The sequence below is a fragment of the Balaenoptera ricei genome, chromosome 10 (genome assembly GCF_028023285.1).
Source record: "Balaenoptera ricei isolate mBalRic1 chromosome 10, mBalRic1.hap2, whole genome shotgun sequence".
NCBI classification, from domain to species: domain Eukaryota; kingdom Metazoa; phylum Chordata; class Mammalia; order Artiodactyla; family Balaenopteridae; genus Balaenoptera; species Balaenoptera ricei.
In genome coordinates this window covers 9712545-9724907 of record NC_082648.1, presented here as the reverse complement: position 1 = coordinate 9724907, position 12363 = coordinate 9712545, and the positions used below count along the sequence as shown (strand labels likewise).

At 35.5% G+C, this 12363-nt stretch overlaps 1 protein-coding gene across 4 annotated transcripts in view; it reads left to right on the top strand.

Moving 5' to 3' along the window:
* Positions 1–12363, top strand: part of LRP6 (LDL receptor related protein 6) — a 175729-nt gene that overhangs the window by 145679 nt on the left and 17687 nt on the right. For all 4 annotated transcript variants that reach the window (XM_059935320.1, XM_059935319.1, XM_059935318.1 and 1 more), the window contains one exon: positions 11167–11376. In XM_059935320.1, the coding sequence (XP_059791303.1) occupies positions 11167–11376 (210 nt within the window). The remainder of the gene's footprint in view (positions 1–11166; positions 11377–12363) is intronic.

Sequence of the window (12363 nt, the reverse complement as noted above, 5' to 3'; positions counted from 1 at the left end):
TGATTTGGGCTCCGTAAATAATATGTTTCTAATGCATCTCTTCTCCTTTTCTAATTCTTCTGCTCTACTTTGTCTTATCTCTGGCCTGACTTCTAGCCTATGATTAGTCTCCTGCCTGCTGATTTTTCCCCCCTGAAAGTTTACACACTGTTCCTAAATTAATTTTCTGAAGCATGGTTTTTAATCATGTCACTAACTATACTAAAAAAACCCTTCAGGGTACTCTTATAACCTGAAGAAAACAAGTCTGGTTGAATGCTTAAGTTGGTATTTTCCTTTCACAAACTCATCCTCAAACTCAGATGATCTTAACATTCCTAGTGTGTTTTAACGAAATTAAATAATTTGTTTGTCTTCAGATATATTTTTTACTTTCTCATTTCTCTGTGGTCCTCTCTTTACAATCATGTTTATTCCCCTACCCCCAATTTCTGAAGTCCAAATACTCTGTGTGGTCTCACTAGTGATCAGGGAAATGAAATTAAAATAATACACTATTTATATATATCAGAGTTGTAAAATATGATGTTGATTATTCCCAACATTGGCCAGAATTGTAGCAAATGGCATGCTCTCATACACTTTTGTAGAAATGGAAATTGGTAGAACCTTTTCAGAGGGCCATTTGCTTTTAAATTTCTCTTTCAGATAGCTGTCTTACAGAAACACTGACCCCGTTGTACAACAGTGTTTGCTGAGCATTATTTGTAATAGTCTATCACAGAGAAATACATTCTAGTATATCAAGGGTATGAAATATTACAGTCATTCAGTAAATATTACAGTCATTCAGTAGATCTGTGTGTACTGACATAGAAGGATGATTTTTAAAATTAAGTTGTATAGTAATGTTTATTAAGATTTAGTTTTATTTAAAATTTAAAACTATATTATACACACACACACACACACACACACACACATATAAATACACATACACACACACACTATATACTATATATACTGGCAAATTGCCTCCAAAAATGTATGTACTACACACACACACACACACACACACACACACACACACAATATGTATACTATTAATAAATATATAGGTATGTATGTATGTATATTCCTTGAGAAATATGCAAACAAATAAACCGTGAGAAAGGTGTGGAAGGTTAGCATACTAATATGTTAAGAGTATTTATTTCTGTATCATTTAAGTTTTATATTTTTGCATATATGTGTAACTTGTTTAAAAATTTAAGAAACTCTGTCTTTTCAGGTTCAAATGCCTCCCTTCCATTATGCCTTCTTTGATTCCAAACAGTCATGCACTCACTTTGCGTGTGTGTGCACACACCTTGCAGAGTATACGCTTTCCCTTACCTGATCACCTGTATCTCTTATATCCCCTCTAATTTGTATAATAGTTATTTATATCAATGTTTTAACTCTTCCTAGTATTTAAGGTGGGTTTTCCCCCGTCTTTCCTTTTCATTTTTTCTCTTCGTTTATGGTGTTTATTTTTTGTTATAAAAGCGGCACATGTTTATTAAAGACAGTTTAGCAAATAAAAAAAGAAAATCCAAAACACTATCATTATTTATTTATTTTTAAAACATCTTTATTGGAGTATAATTGCTTTACAATGGTCTGTTAGTTTCTGCTTTATACCAAAGTGAATCAGCTATACGTATACATATATCCCCATATCTCCTCCCTCTTGTGTCTCCCTCCCACCCTCCCTATCCCACCCGCCCATCCCACCCCTCTAGGTGGTCACAAAGCACCGAGCTGATCTCCCTGTGCTATGCAGCTGCTTCCCACTAGCTACCTGTTTTACATTTGGTAGTCTATATTAGTCCATGCCACTCTCTCGCTTTGTCCCAGTTTACCCTTCCCCCTCCCCATGTCCTCAAGTCCATTCTCTATGTCTTCGTCTTTATTCCTGTCCTGCCCCTAGGTTCTTCATAACCTTTTTTTTTTTTTTGAGTCCATATTTATGTGTTACCATACAATATTTGTTTTTCTCTTTCTAACTTACTTCACTCTGAATGACAGACTTTAGGTCCATCCACCTCACTACAAATAACTCAGTTTCATTTCTTTTTATGGCTGAGTAATATTCCATCGTATATATGTGCCACATCTTCTTTATCCATTCATCTGTCGTTGGACACTTAGGTTGATTCTGTGTCCTGGCTATTGTAAATAGAACTGCAGTGAACATTGTGGTGCATGTCTCTTTTTGATTTATGGTTTTCTTAGGGTATATGCCCAGTAGTGGGATTGCTGGGTCATATGGTAGTTCTATTTTTAGTTTCTTAAGGAACCTCCATACTGTTCTCCATAGTGGCTGTATCAGTTTACATTCCCACCAACAGTGCAAGAGGGTTCCCTTTCCTCCACACCGTCTCCAGCATTTATTGTTTGTAGATTTTTTTGATGATGGCCATTCTGACTGGTGTGAGGTGATACCTCATTGTAGTTTTGATTTGCATTTCTCTAATGATTAGTGATGTTGAGCATTCTTTCATATGTTTCTTGGCTGTCTGTATATCTTCTTTGGAAAAATGTCTATTTAGGTTTTCTGCCCAGTTTTGGATTGGGTTGTTGTTTTTTTGATACTGAGCTGCATGAGCTGCTTGTAAACAAAACACTATCGTTATTAATGCTTCTTTTTTTGTCTATGCATGTTTTATTGTTTGTTTTTCCACCCTTAATTATGAAATGGTTCCAACATACAGAAAGTATAGACTATCTGCCATCCAGCTTTGTCAAATCTTAGTGTTTGAACAAATAACACATAAGGGAATCCCCATAAGGTTAACAGCTGATCTTTCAGCACAAACTCTGCAAGCCAGAAGGGAGTGGCAGGACATATTTAAAGTGATGAAGGAGAAAAACCTACAACCAAGATTACTCTACCCAGCAAGGATCTCATTCAGATTTGATGGAGAAATTAAAAGCTGTACAGACAAGCAAAAGGTAAGAGGATTCAGCACCACCAAACCAGCTTTAGAACAAATGCTAAAGGAACTTCTCTAGGCAGGAAACACAAGAGAAGGAAAAGACCTACAATAATAAACCCAAGACAATTAAGTAAATGGTAATAGGAACATACATATCGATAATTACCTCAAATGTAAATGGATTAAATGCTCCAACCAAAAGACATAGACTGGCTGAATGGATACAAAAACAAGACCCGTATATATGCTGTCTACAAGAGACCCACTTCAGACCTAAGGATACATACAGACTGAAAGTGAGGGGATGGAAAAAGATATTCCATGCAAATGGAAATCAAAAGAAAGCTGGAGTAGCAATTCTCATATCAGACAAAATAGACTTTAAAACAAAGACTATTACAAGAGACAAAGAAGGACACTACATAATGATCAAGGGATCAATCCAAGAAGAAGATATAACAATTGTAAATATTTATGCACCCAACATAAGAGCACCTCAATATACATAAGAACAAATACTAACAGCCATAAAAGGGGAACTCGACAATAACACAATTATAGTAGGGGACTTTAACACCCCACTTTCAACAATGGACACATCATCCAAAATGAAAATAAATAAGGAAACACGAGCTTTAAATGATACATTAAACAAGATGGACTTAATTGATATTTATAGGACATTCCATCCAAAAACAACAGAATACACATTCTTCTCAAGTGCTCATGGAACATTCTCCAGGATAGATCATATCTTGGGTCACAAATCAAGCCTTGGTAACTTTAAGAAAATTGAAATCGTATCAAGTATCTTTTCCAACCACAATGCTATGAGACTAGATATCAATTACAGGAAAAAATCTGTAAGAAATACAAACACATGGAGGCTAAACATCACACTACTTAATAACCAAGAGCTCACTAAAGAAATCAAAGAGGAAATCAAAAAATACCTAGAAACAAATGACAATGAAAACACAATGACCCAAAACCTATGGGATGCAGCAAAAGCAGTCCTAAGAGGGAAGTTTATAGCAATACAATCCTACCTCAAGAAACAAGAAACATCTCAAATAAACAACCTAACCTTACACCTAAAGCAATTAGAGAAAGAAGAACAAAAAACCCCAAAGTTAGCAGAAGGAAAGAAATCATAAAGATCAGATCAGAAAAAAATGAAAAAAAAATGAAGGAAACGATAGCAAAGATCAATAAAACTAAAAGCTGGTTCTTTGAGAAGATAAACAAAATTGATAAACCATTAGCCAGACTTATCAAGAGAAAAAGGGAGAAGACTCAAATCAATAGAATTAGAAACGAAAAAGGAGAAGTAACAACTGACACTGCAGAAATACAAAGGATCATGAGAGATTACTACAACTATATGCCAATAAAATGGACAACCTGGAAGAAATGGATAAATGCTTAGAAATGCACAACCTTCTCAGCCTGAACCAGGAAGAAATAGAAAATATGAACAGACCAATCACAAGCACTGAAATTGAAACTGTGATTAAAAACCTTGCAACAAACAAAAGCCCAGGACCAGATGGCTTCACAGGCGAATTCTATCAAACATTTAGAGAAGAGCTAACACCTATCCTTCTCAAACTCTTCAAAAATATACCAGAGGGAGGAACACTCCCAAACTCATTCTACGAGGCCACCATCACCCTGATACCAAAACCAGACAAAGATGTCACAAAGAAAGAAAACTACAGGCCAATTTCACGGATGAACATAGATGCAAAAATCCTTAACAAAATAGTAGCAAACAGAATCCAACAGCACGTTAAAAGGATCATGCACTATGATCAAGTGGGGTTTATCCCAGGAATGCAAGGATTCTTCAATATATGCAAATCAATCAATGTGATACACCATATTAACAAATTGAAGGAGAAAAACCATATGATCATCTCAATAGATGCAGAGAAAGCTTTCGACAAAATTCAACACCCATTTATGATAAAAACCCTCCAGAAAGTAGGCATGAGGGAACTTTCCTCAACATAATAAAGGCCATATATGACAAACCCACAGCCAACATCGTCCTCAGTGGTGAAAAACTGAAACCATTTCCACTAAGATCAGGAACAAGACAAGGCTGCCCACTCTCACCACTATTATTCAACAGAGTTTTGGAAGTTTTAGCCACAACAATCGGAGAAGAAAAAGAAAAGGAATCCAAATTGGAAAAGAAGAAGTAAAGCTGTCACTGTTTGCAGATGACATGATACCAAACATAGAGAATCCTAAAGATGCTACCACAAAACTACTAGAGCTAATCAATGAATTTGGTAAAGTAGCAGGATACAAAATTAATGCACAGAAATCTCTTGCATTTCTATACACTAATGCTGAAAAATCTGAAGGTGAAATTAAGAAAACACTCCCATTTACCACTGCAACAAAAAGAATAAAATACCTAGGAATAAACCTACCTAAGGAGACAAAAGACCTGTATGCAGAAAATTATAAGACACTGATGAAAGGAATTAAAGATGATACAAATAGATGGAGAGATATACCATGTTCTTTGATTGGAAGAATCAACATTGTGAAAATGACTCTACTACCCAAAGCAATCTACAGATTCAATGCAATCCCTATCAAACTACCAATGACATTTTTCACAGAACTAGAACAAAAAATTTCACAATTTGTATGGAAACACAAAAGACCCCGAATAGCCAAAGCAATCTTGAGAAAGAAAATCAGAGCTGGAGGAACCAGGCTCCCTGACTTCAGACTATACTACAGAGCTGCAGTAATCAAGGCAGTATGGTACTGGCACAGAAACAGAAATATAGATCAATGGAACAGGGTAGAAAGCCCAGAGATAAACCCACGCACATATGGTCACCTTATCTTTGATAAAGGAGGCAGGCATATACAGTGGAGAAAAGACAGCCTCTTCAGTAAGTGGTGCTGGGAAGACTGGACAGCTACATGTAAAAGAATGAAATTAGAACACTCCCTAACACCATACACAAAAATAAACTCAAAATGGATTAAAGACCTAAATGTATACCAGACACCATCAAACTCTTAGAGGAAAACATAGGCAGAACACTCTATGACATAAATCACAGCAAGATCCTTTTTGACCCAGCTCCTAGAGAAATGGAAATAAAAACAAAAATAAACAAATGGGACCTAATGAAACTTAACAGCTTTTGCACAGCAAAGGAAACCATAAACAAGACAAAAAGACAACCCTCAGAATGGGAGAAAATAGGTGCAAAGAAGCAACTGACAAAGGATTAATCTCCAAAACATACAAGCAGCTCATGCAGCTCAATATCAAAAAAAACAAACAACCCAATCCAAAACTGGGCAGAAGACCTAAATAGACATTTCTCCAAAGAAGATATGCAAATTGCCAATAAACACATGAAAGAATGCTCAACATCATTAATCATTAGAGAAATGCAAATCAAAATGAGATACCATCTCACACCAGTCAGAATGGCCATCATCAAAAAATCTACAAACAATAAATGCTGGAGAGGGTGTGGAGAAAAGGGAACCCTCCTGCACTGTTGGTGGGAATGTAAATTGATACAGCCACTATGGAGAACAGTATGGAGGTTCCTAAAGAAACTAAAAATAGAACTACCGTACGACTCAGCAATCCCACTACTGGGCATATATCCTGAGAAAACCATAATTCAAAAAGAGTTATGTACCACAGTGTTCATTGCAGCTCTATTTACAATAGCCAGGACATGGAAGCAACCTAAGTGTCCATCGACAGACGAATGGATAAAGAAGATATGGCACATATATACAATGGAATAGTACTCAGCGATAAAAAGGAACGAAACTGAGTTATTTATAGTGAGGTGGATGGACCTAGAGACTGTCATAGAGCATGAAGTAAGTCAGAAAGAGAAAAACAAATACCGTATGCTAACACATATATATGGATCTAAAAAAAAAAGAAAAAAAATGGTCAGAAGAACCTAGGGGCAAGATAGGAATAAAGATGCTGACCTACTAGAGAATGGACTTGAGGATACAGGGAGGGGGAAGTGTAAGCTGTGACAAAGTGAGAGAGTGGCATGGACATATATACACTACCAAACATAAAATAGATAACTAGTGGGAAGCAGCCACATAGCACAGGGAGATCAGCTCAGTGCTTTGTGACCACCTAGAGGGGTGGGATAGGGAGGGTGGGAGGGAGGGAGATGCAAGAGGGAAGAGATATGGCGACATAGGTATATGTATAACTGATTCACTTTGTTATAAAGCAGAAACTAACACACCATTGTAAAGCAATTATACTCTTAACAAAGATGCTTAAAAAAAATCTTAGTGTTTGGCCATATTTGCTTTTGAACCTCCCTTCCTCCTTCTCTCTCGTGAAAAAAAAAAGCATTAGGGAGAATTTGAAGCCCTTGTGTATCCCTCCCCAATTCTGTTTTCCTCCCTCTTTCCTCAGAGGTAACTTTTGATGTGTTTCTTTGCCATGCATGTTTTGCTTTCTCTCTGTCTCTCTCTCTGTGTGTGTGTGTGTGTGTGTGTGTATTTTCTACCATGTAAACTCACACATACATTTAAACTTTTTTTCACTTTTTAAAATTAGTATAAATAGTCTCATGTATTCTTTTGTTGCTTGCTTTTTTCAGATATATCATGGTTTTGAGATGATCCCTTTTGATCCACAAATCTGTCAGTTATTTTCAGTGCTAAATAGTATTTCATTGTATGATCATCCTACAGTTTCTCTATTCTGCTATCTAAACTGCTATTTCCAATTTTTTGCCATTAAAAGCAGTGCTGCAGTGTATATTCTTATGTACATATTTGAGTATTTCTCTGTGGCCTAAACTTAGTAGTGGGATTGCTATGTAATGTGGTATGTATATATTCAACTTGAATATGTCTATTCAGATTGCTCTCCAAAGTGATTATATCAGTTTAGAATCCCCACCAGAAGTATATGAGTTTCTCCTCCAGTACTTGGTACTTTTAGACTTCTGAGTTTTTACCAATCCAATAGTTTTAAAGGTATATCTCATTATTAATAAAATATGCATTTCTCTATTTGAATTTGAGGTTAATTTATTGGTCATTCATGTTTCATCTGTGAATTGCAATTCGTAGTTTTTAAAGTTTTAATTAAATTAAAGTTTTAATTAAATTAAAGTTTTTAATTAAAACTTTATAACAAATTTATCTGGCAGTGTACATCTTTAGTATTTCTTCAAGATTACCGTGGCTATTGTTGACACTTTGCATTTCCATATACATTTTAGAATCAGCCTCTGAGTTTCCACCAAAAAGCAAAAACCTATTAGAATTCTGTCTGGTTTTCTTTGAATTTATAGATCAATTTAGGGAGAATTGTTATCTTTATAATATTAGTCTAGATTCTAAACCATGAACATGGTATATCCCTCATTTATTTAGAACTTTAATTTCCCTCAGTGTTTTGTAGTTTTCTGTGTAGAGGTCTTGCCTGTCTTTCATTGGAATTATTCCTTGGTATTTAATGCTTTTGAATGCTAGTGGTAAAGAGTAGTCTAAATATTTAATATTTCATTTTCTGGTTGTGGCTGGAATATAGAAATACAGTTTTTCCCTTCTTCCCCAGTCTGGTACATTGTACTTGTTCCCAGGGACCTTGCTAAATTATAATTTTCTGTGTTACAAAATCATTTGTCTACAAATGAGGAGAGTTTTATTTTTTCTTTTCCAGTCCTTTTTCTTTGTTGCCTTATTACACTGACTGGGACCCCCCAGTACAATATTGAATAAAATAATAGAATCCTTAGATTTTTTTTGTTTCATTTTGTTTTTGTTTTTCATGATTTGGGGGAAGCATTCAATACGTCTTGATTAGGTTTTATGTTTGCTAAGGTTTTTCTGTAGATAACTTTTAAAAAGCAGATTAAGGAAATTCTCTTCTGTTCTTAGTTTGCTAGAATAAATCAAACTTGGTATGATACATTATCCCTTTTATATATTGCTGGATTTGATTTGCTAATGTTTTGTTTAAGATTTTTACATCTGTGTTCCTGGGAAAGATTACCCCATAATTTTCCTTTCTTATAAAGTACTTTTTGGCATCTTGCCATCAAGGTTACATTGGCCTCATAAAAAAAAAAATGTTTCCTTTTTTTACGTTTTCTGAAAAAGATTAGTATAATGTTGGTAGGTTTTTTTTCCCCCTCTTCCTTATATATTCACAGATAATCATATACTTTTTTCATGGGATATCTTTCTACTTAGTATTTTTAGCCTCCTACAGAGCTTTTATGCTGGACTGCGTTTAGTATATGCTTAGATTGTTGAATAAATGTGTCTTTTCATTGCTGATCCAGAGTTTTATAACTGCCATCAGAGTAAATCAGTAGATCTGGGATCCTCCAGCAACACTGTTGACCTCTTATTTTCCCCAGTTGTCCAATTGAGGCCATCCTTCCACTACCACCAACTAATCTTTTATTAATCACTCTTAGTGTTACAATTTTAAATTTAATTTTAATTTTCATCAAAATAATACATGTAGATATAGAAATCAAATGGTTCTAATTGGCCTACAAAAACCAAGTCTACTGCCCTACTCCTTCCTCCTCTCAGTTCCTACTCTCAGAGGCATCTCTGATAGTTCAAAATAACTTGTTTAAAACTGCTGCTTCATGATTTTTAATTTTTAGGTACCACAATTTGACTTCTTTTAATGGAAGAAAATGATTTTGCTGTCTTAAACCATATATCCCTAACATACCTATATGAACTCTCCTCCCATCCTCCCAGCTTAGTTATATCATAATTTTTAAGTTCATAATTATTTGTTATTTATGGCTATGAAGATATTACCATCAGCTACATTTCCTTCTGTAGCTTTTTTTCTCTCTGAAATTAATCTTATCTAATGTAAATATTGTTTCAGTATATGCAGATGCATCAAGCAATCCATCTTTTTTTCTTTTTAACTGAAGACGTACCTCCTGAATTTCTTTGTCATCTTGCTCCAGTCTGGATTTGCTTGCTTTCTAGGCCAACTTTCTTTCACCGTTATCCTGGGAATGTACTTGCCAGTCTTCTTGGTGCTGAACCTGCTGTTTCCCAGATTCCGTTTCTTTCGTTAATTCCTTTTTCGTGATAGATCACATCCTCTGTTAGCTTCTTGAAAGGAGATTCATAGTAGGCTAAAATTCTTGATCTGTTGTCTGTCTGTTCTCCAACTTGTAAATTTTATATCGCTTTTCTACTCTTCTGTCCCATTTGTCCTTATGGGTTTATGCCTTCATTTTTTACCATCGTTTTAGTAGATTTTTAAGAGGGAGCTTAAGTAGACTTGTGTTTAACCCACCATGAATCTGAATGTTGACTTAGGTGGTGCCTTCTAATCCGTAATATCTCCCCACTTTTCTCCATTTATTAAAACTTAGCTTTATGCTTGCCTCTTTCCTGGAACTTTCCATGATATTTCCAAAGTATTAAGCTAATGTCTTTCTTTGATCAAACACCTAGGGCCAGGGAAAAGTTCTATAGATATTTGAAGGATGATTAGGAGGAAGAGAGAAAGAATTAATGTATTTTATTCTTTTTGAATGAGGGAGAAGCTATGGGGGTGGGCAGTGGGGCACAGATTTCAGCACACTATGTGAAAGAACTTTCTCCTAGTTCAGCAGTAGAATAGGCTGCCTCTTCAGAGTCTGGATGGCTCTGTGTCTGGGGTGTTGTAGAAATCTTATTTTGAGGTGAAGCTTGAACCAGGTAACCTTTGAGTCCTTTTTCCTGTGTTCTGAGTGGCCCGGTGGGTGAGGGTGGTGTTCTTCGCAGATGCCTTGGGTGTGCTCGGCAGGTGGGGGAAGCCAAGAACACAGAGCTCTCGGCCCAGCACCACTGCTTCATCCAGAGAAGTACTGTTTTTGTGTGTTATACATGTTAGAGAGTTTGATAAGACTTAATTTGAAAGATGGACTGTGCTTTAAAAAATTTTTGAAAGCGACTCAAGTTCTTTTCTACATTTCTATGAACTTAGTATCTACTATGTATTGGATGCTTATTTGCTCTTGATTGCACTTGGATGTCTAGTCTGTTACCTGTTTTCTGGTATGTATATATCTTTTCTTCTCAGAATGATTTTTAAGTTTTCTTGTAGAGAGCTTATCATATTTTCCTTTTCAGTACTTTAAAAATCTAACTGGTTTTCAGTAAATAGCTGTTGAACGTATGACTTGACCCACATGCATCATTTCTGTTGAATGTTCTCCTTTCCAAGGTGCCAACCGGATAGTATTAGAAGACTCCAACATTCTGCAGCCTGTGGGACTAACTGTGTTTGAAAACTGGCTATATTGGATTGATAAGCAGCAGCAGATGATTGAAAAAATTGACATGACAGGTCGAGAGGGTAGAACCAAAGTCCAGGCTCGAATTGCCCAGCTTAGTGACATTCATGCTGTAAAGGAGCTGAATCTTCAGGAATATAGTAAGTGTTGGTGGTGTACTGCTAATCGCAAGATTCATGTTTGTTGTAAGAAATGATATAAAATTAAGATGTTGTTTTGTGTCTTCTTATTTATCTTTAAGATTTTCATACACTATTAGTTTTGCCTTTTTTTTTTTTTAACTCTTCATGTTTTTAAAGCCTTATATTCACCTGGGAACTTTTTCATATGAAATACCTTTTCCTCATGAAGCAGGAGTGGGGGAAAGGAGTGGTATTGCTCATTTTCAAAAATTTCCCCAGGTATAGCAAGGACTCTGCTTGTCATGTTTTTTCTTTCTCTCCTTAAGCCCTTTTAAGAATATTGGTATACAGCATATATTTCTTTTGTTCCATGTACATCCCCATGGTTTCAACAAAAGCAAAAGTTACATTTATATAATGATGACTATAGCTATTATGGAAATAAACCTATTCTTAAGCAAAAGCAAAACAAACTAAAATTTAGTGTGTAAACTTAGAAAAGACTGTGTTTAATAAGAGCTTGTTTTTTCCCCTCTTGGATAAGTTTTTCAATTCTAGCTTAGAAAAGTGGCCATAAATTATTTTTTTATCTTACTGAAAACTTTTGAGAATGACTAGTCATCTTGGCCTAGTTAACGTGTGTTTACGTAATACTATTAACTCTTGTTAATATGTGTTTGTCATCAAATGTGCCTTCCTAGCAGTCACTGCTATAGGTCTTATACAGTATATCAGGAATGCAAATGTTATATGGAGGACTAATGAGAGAAGTATTGAAACTCCTTAACTTCTTGGCACAATGCTTCAGAAATGAATTGGAGTATGAAAGGAGGGAAGAGGAATGAGAGCACCGTAGCTTGTTCAAGTCTTCATTGTGTTGTCACTGTTCATGAACTTAGAAGTTAAGTTAGGAGGTATTTGAGATTTAGAAAGTTAGAATTGTTGTCATCCTATGTTATGACATATAATTCATGCTGAATATTTAACAGAAATAAGGTAGAGATG